This window comes from Manis javanica, chromosome 15 (genome assembly GCF_040802235.1).
Source record: "Manis javanica isolate MJ-LG chromosome 15, MJ_LKY, whole genome shotgun sequence".
NCBI lineage: Eukaryota > Metazoa > Chordata > Mammalia > Pholidota > Manidae > Manis > Manis javanica.
The window spans coordinates 69620092-69634966 of NC_133170.1; the positions used below are offsets into that span (position 1 = coordinate 69620092).

The following is a 14875-nucleotide window of genomic DNA, read 5'->3' on the forward strand; positions in this document are numbered from 1 at the left end:
GCTTATTGTTTAGTAATCAATCTTTCTTCTCACATTGGCAACCAGTTTAAGAAGAAAGCATGCAGCACCTGCTTAGAAAGTGCCTTCTCAGGTCACCATTAGGAACATTTTTCTCTTTCCACATAATTGTACATGACAGTGTGCCAAACTTTGAGCCAAACTTTCCTAACAGAGATGCTCTTTCCTCCAGTTTCTAGCAACATGCTCCTCATCTCCCTCTGAGCCCTCACTGACAGCAGCTTCAGAGTCTGTATTTCTACTAAGTTTGTTCAGGATAACTTAGGCTTTCTTTAACACACTCCTCCAAATCCTTCCACCTTCTGTCCACTGCATGGTTCCAAATCACTCCCACATTTTAGCTAGTTGTTATGACAGCATCCCATTTCCAGGCACCAAAATCCGTATTAGTTGTCTATGCTGCATGACAAATTACTTTAAAAATTTAGTGTTTTAGAAATACCATTTGACCCAGGAATTCCACTCCTAGGAATTTACCCTAAGAATGCAGCAGCCCAGTTTGAAAAAGACATATGCACCCCTATGACTATCGCAGCACTACTTACAATAGCCAAGAAATGGAAGCAACCTAAGTGTCCATCAGTAGATGAATGGATAAAGAAGATGTGGTACATATACACAATGAAATATTACTCAGCCATAAGAAGAAAACAAATCCTACCATTTGCAACAACATGGATGGAGCTAGAGGGTATTATGCTCAGTGAAATAAGGTAGGCGGAGAAAGACAAGTATCAAATGATTTCACTCATCTGTGGAGTATAAGAACAAAGAAAAAAACTGAAGGAACAAAACAGCAGCAGACTCACAGAACCCAAGAATGGACTAACAGTTACCAAAGGGAAAGGGACTGGGGAGGATGGGTGGGTAGGGGGGGATAAGGGGGAAAAAAAAGGGGCATTACTATTAGCAGACATAATGTAGGGAGGTGGCACGGGGAGGGCTGCACAACACAGAAAAGATGTAGTGATTCTACAGCTTCTTACTACGCTGGTGGACAGTGACTGTAATGGGGTATGTGGGGGGGACCTGACGATGGGGGGAGTCTAGTAAACATAATATTGCTCATGTAATTGTAGATTAATGATACCAAAAAAAGATTTAGTGTTTAAAAACAACAATTATCTCACAGTTTCTGTGGGTCAGGAATTTGCACACAGCTTAGCTGGGCGCCTCTGGTACCAAAGGCTGCAATCAAACTGTCGGTCAAGGATGCAAACATCTCAAGGCTCAACTGGGAGAGGATCCATTCTAAGCTCACCCATGTGGCCACTGGCAGGCCTCAGGTTCTCACTGGCCATCTCACTGGCCAACATTAGTTCCTTGACATTTGCACAACTGTACTGGGCAACTCTAGTGACCTGATTGGTATCCCCCCAAATTCGTGTCCATGTGAAGCCTTAGAATGTGACCTTATTTGGAAATAGGTCTTTGCAGATATAATTAAGATCATACTGAATTAGGATCAGCCTAAACTGGTGACATCCAATACTGGTGTCAACATAAGAGGACATGGAGAGAGACACACAGAGAAGGAGGCCATGTGAAGATGGAGGCAGATATTGGAGTAATGTACCGACAGGTTAAGGCTGTCAGGAGCCACCAAAGCTTGAAGAGGCAAGGAAGGAGTCCTTCCTAGGGCCCTCGGAGGAAGGATGGCCTTGCCGACACTGTATTTTAGATTTCTAGTTTCCAGAACTATGAGAGAACAAATTTCTGTTGCTTTAAGCCCCCCAGTTGGTGGTAATTTGTTATGGCAGCCCCAGTAAACTAAGCAGCTCACATTTGAGTTTGCCTCCCTTAGAGCACGTGAGGAAGAAAGCAAGAGAGGGCACCTGAGATGGAGGCCATCTCATCTTAGACATGACATCTCATCATTAGAGGCAAGTCACCAGATCAGCCCACAAGCAGCATGGAGAGGATTACACAGAATCACAAATACCAGGAGGTGGGCATCACTGAAGGCTACCTTAGAGGCTACCTACCACAGCCACCTCCCCAGCTAAAAATGGAAGAAATCTCTCCTTCCTCAGGGCTCTGCCCTCTCCATTTATTGATTCCTTAACAAATATTTATTAAGCAGTTGCAGTAGGCTGAATGTTGAGACTGTGACCAATAATACAGAAAAGATTCTTCCCCTTGTTGACATTATTTATAGTCTAGTCAGGGAGAGGACACTGGAGAATAAAATATTCATTTTGAATATATATATATAAATAAAATTTGTAGTAAGTATTAGGAAGTAAGTTATGAGATAATAGGAATATCTGATTTAGACTGTGGCTTGCCTTTCTGATAAAATGGTATTTAGAATATGGTTGAAGAAAATGTAGAAATTAGACTGTGTGTTGGGAGGGAAGAATAACTGTCTAGATAAAGGGAAATCGTGTGTAGATGGATGAGCTGCCAGACTGAGAGGGTTCAAGAGCAAACACCTTGTCTCTTCTTCATCCCTGCATCTGTTATGGAGCACAGTGCCTGGCACAGAGAGGCACTTGGTAAATTCTTACTGAGTAAATGCATATAAGAATGAATGAATCAATCCAAGACACCTACTTGCTAATTGTTACGGATAATGTCAGTTCAAGGCATTTAGAAATGTTCTCCCACAGTGCATTGCTGGGGCACTGTTCTTACATGTATTAGGTAGCACAGACGGAGCTGCTGTAACAAAAAGACTCAAGTACCTAAAAGCTCAACAGAATAGAGGTTTATTTTTTTCCCCCCATATAACAGTTCTGGATAGATGTTTAGGTCGATGGGGCAGAGTTTCCTCCACTCAGGAACCTTCCTTCCATCTTGAGGCCTTGCCTTTCCAGAACCTGATCATCATCTTCCAGATGGCAGAGTAATTAAGAGCACCTGTTGATGGAATTTCTGGGCCCTGCCTGGAAACTTGTGCACATCTCTTCTGCTCACTTTCCTTTGGGAGAGCATAGGCACATGGCCACATCTACTTTAAGGGGGCTGAGGAATGTACTGCAGCAATATAGCCAACAAAGAGGACAACCGCATCTACACCACAATATACATCCAATTACCCACGTGACTTACCCCCCAGTATATCACACAGGAATCTCAGATTAACCTAGATAGAAATCCCAGGTAGGGATTTCCCCACCCTTATTCTTATCAAGTCTTTCATGCACTGAATGGTACCATTATCCACCCCCTTGCTCAAGCCAGACACCTGGGAGTTATTCTTGATTTGTTTCTTATTCTCACCTTCCCATCAAATCCTTCAGGAAACCTGTCAACTATACCACAAAAATATATCACAGATTCATCTTATCCTAAATTTACTGTCACCTCCTTAGGTCAAGCATCAAAATATCACTCATCTGGATTATTCCAACTTGCCTACCCACATTTGATCCCCTGTACAGCAGTGATCTTTTAAAACACATTTGATCACATCGCTCTTCAGTTTAGAAGCTTCCAATGGCTTAGAATAAAATCCAAAGTCCTTCCCATGACCCCAAGGGGTGTATATGACACAGCCCCTGCCCACTCTCCAATCTCCTCCTTTCCAGCTTGTGCTCCTTCAACACACTTAGCTTATTTCTACCTCAAGACTTTTGTTGTTCCATCTGCCCAGAAGTCTACTCCTCAGATTTCCAACAGACTCAGAGGTCTCCGGCTTCAATGTTACCTCCTGAGAGACCTTCCTTGATCATCTAATAGGAAAAGGTCCCCACATCCATTTATTGTCTCATCCCAGCATCCTGTTCACTTTCTTCTCAGCATCTACAAACTGTGTTTTCCCTCTTTATTTTCTGCTTCCCTTTCCCCCTTTCCTAAAAGTAAGATCCAGGACAGGGGCTGTGTCTTGTTCCAACTGTTTCCCCATTGTCGAGTAGGGCGGGCACACAGTGGTGCTCAGTAAATTAAGTGAATGAACAAAGAACCATCAAGAAATGACAAGCCAAATGCTTCTGCAAGGTCATTCAATAGCTTGTTGTAGTGTGAGGAGCACAAACCTGGCATCTGTCTGACTTGATCATTTTGTAGCTAAGCGCAAGTGAGTTCGGCTTTCGGAGCCTTAGTTAACAACGTAAACGCGGGGTACAAACAACTCACAGAGCCAAATGCCTGCTTTGTAAGGAAAGAGACTAACGGAGGAAAAGAACTTCACGTAAAATGAACGCCCTGTACATACAACTATTACTGCTGTTATTATACACAATTCTGTTTTCTTACCGCAGGACCCGCCCGGGGTCGCAGATTCTTCTTCTCTATTACGAGTCGACATCCCCCGCTCCTTTCCACAGGGTGTGTCTGGCGGCACAAATGCCCCCGACGCGCTGAGAGAACGGGACAGCGGCCACGAACCGCTCCTCCCGTACCGCGGCGATCTCCAGTGGCCCCGCCCCGTCAGGGCCCGACCCATACGTCATCAGCGCGGCGCCAGCTGCTGAGGGCCCGGGGGCCTGACCTGGGGAGGGCGCATTTTGGGGAGGCCCTGGCGGATGCCTGCCAAGCCGCCGCGTGGTTTGGGGGGCAGTTCGGAAACCCTTGCGGACGGCGGCGAGGGGCGCGTGGAGCCGTGGGGGCATGGAGTCGGGCGGCAGGAGGGGCGGTCCGGAGCTCGGGCTGGGTACAGCGCCGGCAGGCGGGCGGCCGGCGCAGCTGCCCGGCGCTGGGGTCCCGGCGATGTGTGGCGCTGAAGCGGCAGCGGGAGCAGCGGCGGTGGCTGGCTCGGCCTCGACTTCGCTGCGGTGCCGGCGGCGGAGACGGAGGCGCAGACTCGTCAGGACCTGGAGGGCCAGGGCCTAAGCGGCGGTCCCGCCAGGCCCCTGCACAGCGCCCCGAACCGGGGCCCTCCCTGCTTCGCCCTGCCCCAGGAACCTGCCTCCCCGGCCGGGGATGAGGCCGGGAGGCGGCCGCGCGGGGCCCAGCACACATGCTTGTCCCCGGGGGCCGCCGCAGCCGCCGTCGCCAGCCTAGAGCCGCCCGCCGAAGCTGAGCCGGCGCCCTCAACTCCGCCGGTCCCCGGGGGTGGCTGCTGCCCGTCTCCCCGAGGCCCAGGGGCCCGATCGCCGAGCCCCTTGCTCCCTCGGCTGCGGTGGGACCGGGTAGCTGCGCAGCCTCCGACTCTCCCGACCGTAGGGTGTCCGCGGAGCATGTCGGAGGAGAGCGACATGGAGAAAGCCATCAAGGTAAGGGGGAAATGCCCCCTTCCTCCCCGCTTTGTCCCTGTGGCATTTCTGTCGGCTCCAGCCTCGGAAAGCGGAGAGAACTTGGAGTGAGAGATTCCAGCGACTCTCCGGTTTGGTCTTCCTGGATTCCGTGGACTGTGTTTTACCGCCCTGGGTGAAGGGTTTATGTGTGTGAAGGGAGGGATGTCCGACTCTCTCCTTAACTGCATAAAGAGGGGATGTGATTTGTGCTCAGCTAAAAGGGAAGGTGAGTGCCGTGGAGATACTTGATGTGAGTGGGACGGAGGGGGCCCTACTACGCTACTTAAGCCTTCCCCAAGTGCCGCCAGCGTTTGCTTCCGGATCATCTGCTGCTACAGCACTTGGAGAGCTGGACTTTACCCATCCATTCCGATTTGTTTGAAACCAACCTCTTGGAAATCTGCAGTGTCTAAAAGAGGTGGTTCGCCTTAGAAAACTTGTCCTTTGGCAAGTAGGTTGTTCTTACTTTAACGTGTGTTCCCCTCTCCTTTTTTCCTCCTTTGTCTCTTAGGGAGCATTTTTAGGAGGAGCCCATGGTGTCCTGTGACTTACTGCTTTGTTAATGAAATGAAAGCAATGTGTTCAAAAATGACCCAAATAAAATGATAAGTTTAAAAAAAACCTGTTTTTACATTTTTTTTTTTAGGCAGACAAACTTTGAAGCACAGGAATCAGAAAATTACGATCTGTCTATAGTTAGGAAATTGAAAAGTCTTAGGTATATTGAACACTTAAAGTTTGATAAGTATTATTTACTTATTTTACAATGTTAAATCAGCTCAATACATTTAAGAATTTCACTTTCCCTTGAGGGACAGGCATCCATTGGCAACTTGGGTTATTTTCCCCTTTAAGCCACAGTCACTAATACCAGCAACTAGTTAAGAACTTACACTTATAATAATTTTTGGGGTGGTAAAATTTATAGAATCATCAGTCATACCAAAGGAAATTCACCTTTTAAAGGATGCATCAAAAGAAAACATACATTAAGGAATATCAAATATTAAATAATAGTAATAAAGTTTCTAAAAGACTGCTTCAATACATCTATTTTTTTCTTTAGGCTTGCGTTTTATTGTTACAATATTATGAATTTTGCCTAAAGTTACATGACTGGGTTGTGAATCAAACCATATGTGGCTGATTCTTTTTTTTTTTTAATTTTAGAGTAAGATCTTTTTTTTGGAGGGGGGAGGAGATTATTAAATTAAACAAATAATGTCTGCTTTGTGCTAGGGGTTTATTGTCTTAGGCACTAGTGGTGCAAAGCCAGACTCCTAGATGTCCCTGCATTTATGGAGTTTACATTCTAGATGGTGGAATTAAGTAATAAACATTGCCAGGTATTTATAATTAAGTATAGAAAGTGTGGGAAGTATTATTTAGGAAGAGCTCTCTGGGGAGGTGATATCTGTATAGAGTTCTGAAGAGAGCATATATGTCAGAGAAGCATTTTATAGGCAATGGGAACAGGTACAAAAGCTCTGAGATAGGTGCAGGTCTTGTATATAGTCCAGGAACTGCAAGATGGCTGGAATGTGTTCGGTGGGTGTGGATTATGTTACAAAGGTATTGGGAAGTGAAAACACATTCAGACTTAAGACCATTATATGAACTTTGAGTAGTAGTGGAAGGGGGACTCTGGGAGAATTTGGAACAGAAGAGGGACATAGTTCTAGTGGGCAAATATATAAATGGGGAGGCAATGTTACTTAGTGGTTATAATAGTTTTTGTAGGTGGCATGGGTTGAAATCCCAGCCTTGCCATTCATTAGCTGTGCCCTTGATAAGGCCCTTCACTTCTTTGTCCCTTAGTTTCCTGAAGGGCTTAAAAACACTCCCCGCTCATAGGGTTTTTTGAGGACTTAATAATAATACTAACAAGTAAGAGCTTGATGAATGTTAGCTCATAACAACTTAAGAGTAGTTTGGAAAGAGTGGTGTTTTTCTTCACTTGTTCACTATTGCCCAACCTAATTTTCTTAAAATTTTTTAGCTTTTCTTTAGATATTTAACAGGTCATTAGGGATTCTTCATACTAATTTTGGTATGTCCAACCAATACAAATTAGTGGTGAAAATATCTGATGTGATAACCAGTACCAACTAGGATGTATTCCCTCAGATGCAAGCCAGCATCACATCAAATAAAATTTTGGTCTGTGGCATTGTGTTGTATTCATTGTTTCGCTTTTCTAGTCCCTCCAATGGTGAGAACTGAGACCAATAGAGTTCAGCTGGAAAAGCTGTTTTTCTGAGTTCTAACTACAGCGTTTTATCTGCTGCTGCCTGACTACCTGCAAGCAGGCTGATTGAACTTAGAATCTCATCTAATTACTCTTAGAGATACTGAGATAAGGCCAAATGGCTACAGCCATAGGTTCTGTCTTCTCACATGACTTCACTGTTCCCAAGGCACATAGCTAAACCTGAGAATGAGTATTTTAGGGTTTAGCAATTGTCTTACTTATTTGTCTTTTCTATATGGCAGAGTTTTAATATCTGATTAACTTAGTGAAAATTCATTTCCCTGTTTGCCCAGAATAAGTGTATAATTCAGTAGTTTTTAGTAAATTGTTGAGTTGTGCAACTGTCATCACAATCCAGTATAAGAGTATTTCCATTCCCGTTAGAAAGTCCCTTCTGCCTCTTTGTAGTCAGCCTCTACTCTCTCATTCCCCATTCCAGACAACCACTGATCTGCTTTTTGTCACTAGTTTTGTCTTCTCTAGAAATTCCAAGTTAATGAAATTGTATAATACATAGACTTAGGTGTTTGGCTTCTTTTATTTATAATACTTTGAGGTATTATGTTAGTGCATGCATTAGTTCATTCCTTTTTATTGTTGAGTAATCCTGTTACTGTCTGCCCACTCCCAACTGATGGACATTCAAGTTGCTTCCAGTTTTTATCTACTAAGAAAAATTATAAATACAACTTGTTTATACAAGTCTTTATGTGAACATATGTTTGAATTTCTCTGGGGTAAATACCTAGTTATGGAATTACTGGGTAGTATGGTAAGTTTGTGTTTAACTTTTTAAGAAACAAAGTTTTCGCTTTACTGTGATTCATTCCTACCAGTGGTGGTTGAGGATTCAATTTTTTTTTTAACCTTCACAAATACTTGGTATTGCCCGTGTTTCTATTTTAGCCATTCTAGAGGTTATGTAGTGGCTTTGATTGGCATTTCCCTCATAACTCATGTTGGGCATCTTTTCATGTGCTTATTTGCCATTTGTGTATCTTTTCTGGTGAAGCGTTTATTTAAATCTTTTTTCCCATTTTTAAATTGCATTATTTGTCTTACTATTGAGTGTAAGAGTTCTTTATAAACTCTGAATAAAAGACACTTACCAGATATGTGATCTGCAGATATTTCTTCCCAGTTTATGGCTTATCTTTTTAATGGTGCCTTTTGAAGAACAAAAGGTTATAATGTTGATGAAGTCCAGTTTATCAAATTATTTTCTTTTATGGATCATACTTATGGTGCCAAAGCTGAGAAATCTGCCTCCTCTAAGGTTACACGGTCCTGTATTATAGAAGTTCTATAGTTTTAGTTCTTTCATTTAGGTCTAGTATTCATTTTGAGTTAACTTGTGTTTGGTGTGCCATAAAGGTCTAAAGTTTTGTTTGCCTTTAATACAGACATCCAGTTATTCCAGGACCACTGTTCAAAACACTGTCCTTTGCCCACTGAATTACTTTGGTACCTTTGTTTAAAATCAGTATATCGTAAGTGTGCAAGTTTATTTCTGGATTCTCTGTTCTGTTCCGCTGATCAGTATGACTATCCTTAAGCCAGTATCACACTTACTTTTACTGAAGCTTTATGGTAAGTTTTCAAATTGGATAGTGTTAGAATCAAATTGATCATCCTTTTTCAAAATTATGTTGGCTATTCAAGTTCATTGTATTTCCAAATACACTTTAGAATTTTTACAAAACAGTATGGTGGGATTTTGGCAGGGATTCCATTGACTCTGAAGGTCATTTTGGGGACTGCTGCCATCTTAAAAATAATGTCTGTAATATGCAAACATGGTATAGCCCTCTGATTTTTTAGGGTTTCTCCTGTCAATCTTAGTGATGTGTTTGTAATTTTCAGTGTATAGGTCTTACACTTCTTGTGATAAATTTATTCCTAGATATTCTTTATGATGTTACTAAGAATAGAATTGTTAAAATTTAATTTTTTGGATTGTTTGATGGAAGGGTGTAGAAATAGTTGATTTCTGTATTTTGTGTTTGTGTTTTGCATCTTTACTACATTTGCTTATTCTAGTAGATATTTTTGGTAGGTTCTTTAAGATTTTTCTGTGTGTTAAAAATCATGTCTTCAGCAAATAAATACAGTTTTACTTCTTCCTTTACTGTATGTAAATTTCTTTTTCTTGCCTTATTCCATGGGGAGAACCTCAGGTACAGTGTTGAATGAAAGTGGCAAAAGCAGACATCTTGCATTGTTCCTGATCTGGGGGAAGCATTTAAAGACTTATCAATAAGATTTTATAGCTGTCATATGTCAAATTGAGTTTCCTTTTTTTCCTTGTTTACTGAGAGGTGTTGTCGAAACTTTTGTTAAATGCTTTTTCTTCATCTATTCAACATAAAATTCACTATCTTAGTCATTTTTAAGTGTACACTTCAGTGGTATCAAGTACATTCATAATCTTTTGCTACCATCACCACCATCCATTTCCATAACTCTTTTCATCTTGTAAAACTGAAACTCTGTACCCATTAAGCAGTAACACCCCATTGCCCTCCTCCCCCTACCCCCCAGAATTCTTTCTGTTTGTATGATTTGACTAATCTGTGTAACTCATGTAAGTGGAATAATATAGTAGTTGTCTTTTTGTAACTGGCTTATTTTACTTAGCATAATTTTCTCACAGTTCATCCATATTGTAGCACACTGCAGATTTTCCTTCCTTTTTAAGGCTGAATAATATTCCATCATATGGATATGGACACTTTGGTGCCTTCCATGTTTTAGCTATATGAATAATGCCACTGTCTATAAACCTGGGTGTACAAATATCTCTTCAAGACCCTGCTTTAAGTTCTTTTGGGTATATACCTAGTAGTAGAATTGCTGGATCATATGTTAATTCTATTTTTAATATTTTGAGTAATCACTATACTGTTTTCCATAGCAGCTGTACCATTGTACATTCCCACCAATGATGCCTAACGGTTCCAATTTCTCCACATCCTTACCAACACTTGTTATTTTCTGTTTTTTTGATAGTAGCCATCCTAATGGGTGTGAGGTTGTATCTCATTGGAATTCTGATTTGCATTTTCTTTGTGATTAGTGATGCTGAGCATCTTTTTGTGGGCTTATTGGCCATTTGTATATCTTTAAAGAAATGTCAATTTGAGTCCTTTGCCCATTTTTTGAACGGGGTTGTCTGGGTTTTTGTTGTTGAGTTTTAGGAGTTCTCTGTATACTCTGGATATTAATCCCTTATCAGATAATATGATTTGCAAGTATTTTCTCCCACTCTGTAGGTTGCCTGTTTTACTCTGTTGATACTGTTTTTTGATGGACAAACTTTTAAAATCTTCATGAAGTCCTTCTGGTTTACTTTTTTCTTCTGTTGCATGCGCCTTTGGTGTCATATCCAAGAAATCTCTGCCGAACCCAATGCTTTAAACTCTTGCCTTATGTTTTCTTCTAAGTTTTATTGTTTTAGGTCTTTGATCCATTTTGAGCTAATTTTTGGGTATGGTACTAAGGGTCCAACTTCATTCTTTTGCATGTGGATATTCAGTTTTTCCAGCATTGTTTGTTGAAAACCTTTTACTTTTAATCTGTTCACATCTTTGAATCCAAAGTGTGTCTCTTATAAACACACTGTAGTTGAATTTTTTTAATCAAGTAAATATTTTTATTTTTTATTATAATTTTTTATTTTTCATAAATACATATTTTATTATTTTGTAAATACTGTTATTTACAAAAACAGGCAGTGGATAGATTTGCCTGTGGGTTGTAATTTGCCTACACTTGGTCTAGAAGAATTCTCAAGAATTACTTCAGTCCATGTATCTATATCCTTATTAATTTAATACAGTGTATATATTTCTTTAGCAGAACCCAGTCAGTGTATTTGTCATTGATGCCTCTGAAGTGATCCACAGTTTTCATCAGTAAAGTGTTTTAATTCACCCATGCCTTCCTACCTTCTCCTTTGTCATTAAAATATGTGAGGAAATATGCCATCTATGTAGAGAAGACTCAACAGGTTGTGAGAGTGTTTGTCTACTTGGGGTTGATGGCATCATCAACAAAGGTGCAAGAATTAAACCTAGGGAAGAGGACAAGAAGTGTAAGAAAAACAGGGTTCAGAAATCTAGGCTCTAGAGAGGCCTGGCGGTGCTTCTCTTACCTTCTGCAAAATGAAGTGTCAAAATCCAAGTCAGAGCCTCTACAGGTGAATTGTCTTGGCTGGCTGTCAGGTAGAGTGCCATCTTAAGCACCAGTACAGGGAAGAATTTGGTCTATTTTCACATCCCAGGAACTGAGCATATCAACAGTCCCTTGATCTGATTGTAACAACTCCATAGAACAAATTTCTTTTACATTGAGGTTCCTATAAATGTATGTTTTCATCAGAGTTGAGGAGAAAATGGGATTTGGCAAATGATTTTACTCTACCATGAAGCTCAGACTGTGCTCCAACTTTCTCTTTTCCGATCCTGTTTTCTTCTTTGTCTTCTCAAACACTTGTAAAGCCAACAGTCCGTGCAGTGGAAACATGAAGGAAGTAGGTTAAATGGGTAGGTGTGTATTCTGTTTAGGAGGTGGTGAATGGAGACAAACCCTGGGACCTCCCAGGCTCTTGGGCAAGATTTGTCCCTTATCTTCATGCTGAGGCCTGGGCAGTTACCCAGGATAGCCATGTTGGTGCTGCGGAAGAGGCCAAAGCCACAGTTTTCTAGTTTTGTTAGTGCCTGTACCTTACTGTGTGACCTTGACAATCTCCTTAACCTGACAGTTTTTCAGAAGGGAGATTGTGTAATAATCTTGCTGGTCCCTCCCCAATCAATACCCCTCCATCATCTGGTTTTAGGTCACCTTTCTAGTTATTTATTCCACAGCTTTTGATCACTTACTATACTAGAACCTTCATCAAGAACTGGGCAACAAAGCTGTGGAGATGAATGCTTTTCTGGCTTGTTTTATATACTTGCATATTCATTGGGCAAAAGTTCTGTTTCCATCTCTGAGCTTAGCCTAATGTCTGGCACATATTAACTGCTCAGTGAGTGTGTATTACATGAACAAATATCCTGTTCCCATGTACTGGGAATCAAGATTCTAGTGCTAAATATAGTCTTTCAGGTTTTCACTGCAACAAAGCAATTTGAAAGTCTCAGGAATTTTGGCCTCATTTCTCAAGATCTGCAGCTGGTTTCCCATTCTACCTGTGGAACTCTAAAAAATGAAGGTTAGCATACCACCATTTAAAGGGCTTTTTTTTTTGCCTAAAAACATATGGCAACAGAAGCTCAACATACAGTGACTGAACAGGAATTTCATAAACATTTTCATTAAATTGCAGGGGCTCTGTTTGGACTATTGAAAGCTATTGAAAACTATAAAAAATATAGTTACACAAAGAATGTTGCAGAATATCTCTGTACTCAAAATGGTGCTTTGGGGAATTAGATAAGTTTACTATGAAATTTGCTATTTTATTTCAAGTTTTAAGTCTCAGTTTACTCAGTTATTCCAACAATTTGATCAACTTAAGGATATAGGCCTCTATTATAGCAGCATATATCAGAGCAGTCTTTCGGGAATCTCAGAAAATATACTTGACCATTTTAGCAAATAAGTATTTGGTAGTGAAAGAATATCTTCCCCCAACACCCCAAAAACATAAACAAAAACATTTAGTGTCTACTCAAATAGCTCTTGTGGAGAAACTGAAAAATTTCTTTTAATCCTGAAGTTTTTGCTGTCTGATTATTGGAAAATGGTACCTAATCTAGTCATTTAAACAAAATGTCTAATTATAAAGCCCTACAGAACACAAAGGTCTGCTTATTAGCTTCTCTCAGAAGATGAGATGTTGAATGATAAGGTCTTTTGTTGTCCCACCTCTGAGTAATTATCCAGCTTTTTAATTGGAGAATCATTCTTTGCCCTTTCCCTTTTTTTATTTTAATAGGAAACCTCCATTTTAGAGGAATACAACATCAACTGGACTCAGAAGTTGGGAGCTGGAATTAGTGGTCCAGTTAGGTAAGAGACCCAGGTGCAAACTGTGTCAAAATTGTTCTGAAAGGAGTGGGCCATTTGGAATACATCTTAAATTAGAAGCATTAAGTATACCAGATTGTGCAATCACCTTACTTTAATAAGTAGAGTTACTTATCTTACGCTTTTTCTCATCCATTTAGAAACATATTTAAATGACCAAGTCACATGGTCTGTAACAATCATTTAAGATGTCAAGACTGTGGAGCCACTATGAGCATCACCTGTAGCCAGCAAAGGCCATCATTCCTTTCTTGGCCAGTCTCAAGTTGATTTCACAGGGCTCAGAGCTGAGCTCTGCAAAGGGTCGGGGAGATGCTTCTCTGCTTATCCACCTGTGACCCTGGGGATAAGTTACAGTTCTCAAAGAACAAACTTGTTCAATGAATTTTCCCTGTAACATAGATGATTTCTGATTGAATTTTTCCTCCAAATCTAGAGTCTGTGTGAAGATATCTACCCAAGAACGGTTTGCACTGAAAATTCTTTTTGATCGTCCAAAAGCTAGAAATGAGGTATGGCCCTCTATTACCTTGACTTGCCTAAATATTAGAAGTACCTAACAATTATTCTTTTTATAAGTAAGAAAGCTTCCTGGAGAGAATACAGAGATGTACAAAGAATTTTATGCCCATACTTACCTTCTTTTCCATTTTCATGTTACCATTATAAAGCAGTCCTGCATCTATCAGTGCCAAAGGCTGTCAGTAGAGTCTTGTTACCTTTCAACCATCTCTTGTTCTTTTTCAATTAATGTGATTCTTGTGCCCTGAAGTATTCAGGTTTACTTTAGCTTTTGCTTATTGGGAAAGGTCCTTGAAGAGAGATGATGAAATAGTATGAGGAAGGGTCTTGTGAATAGTGTCCTGAAAGTGTACTGCAGGAGGGCTCTGGGGTGTGTTTTGAGTTTTAAAAAATACACATTTGTCTTAAATTATGTGGATGTGGCAATGGATGACATGTTAATGACATATGCAACAAAGGACTGACTCTTTTACTTAGAGATGTATGAAAAATTTCTCAAATAAAATGAATTATTTCCCAAATTTTTCATTTGCTAATAGATAGGATAGTAGAAAGTAAATTTCCTGAGGTTTTTATGGAAAGAGCATTAAGGAGATAATCTGGGTATGAAAACACTTTTTTAAATAACATTCCAGGTGATAAAGTTTTTGACTATAATAGACTTATCGCTTGTGCCTACTGTGGTCTTTTTTGGGGGTAAGTTTAGACAAAAAATATTGGCATCCCCTACATACAGAAACATTTCCTCTGTTCTCTTTAAGGTACGCCTGCACATGATGTGTGCCACACACCCAAATATAGTTCAAATTATTGAAGTGTTTGCTAACAGTGTACAGTTTCCTCATGAGTCCAGCCCCAGGTAAGACTACAC

General features: G+C 40.7%; 1 protein-coding gene across 5 annotated transcripts in view; it reads left to right on the plus strand.

Annotated features, from left to right (window-relative positions):
• Positions 1-5007: 5007 nt before the first annotated feature.
• MAPKAPK5 (MAPK activated protein kinase 5) overlaps positions 5008-14875 on the plus strand; it is a 32094-nt gene continuing 22226 nt past the window's right edge. For 3 of the 5 annotated variants that reach the window (XM_037014556.2, XM_037014554.2, XM_037014555.2), the window contains exons 1-3: positions 5008-5177; positions 13391-13464; positions 13919-13994. In XM_037014556.2, the coding sequence (XP_036870451.1) occupies positions 5142-5177; positions 13391-13464; positions 13919-13994 (186 nt within the window). In that variant the 5' untranslated portion in view covers positions 5008-5141. Of the gene's footprint in view, positions 5178-13390; positions 13465-13918; positions 13995-14765; positions 14864-14875 lie in introns of all 5 variants that reach the window. The other 2 variants (XM_017675703.3, XM_017675705.3) reach the window with 1 other exon arrangement.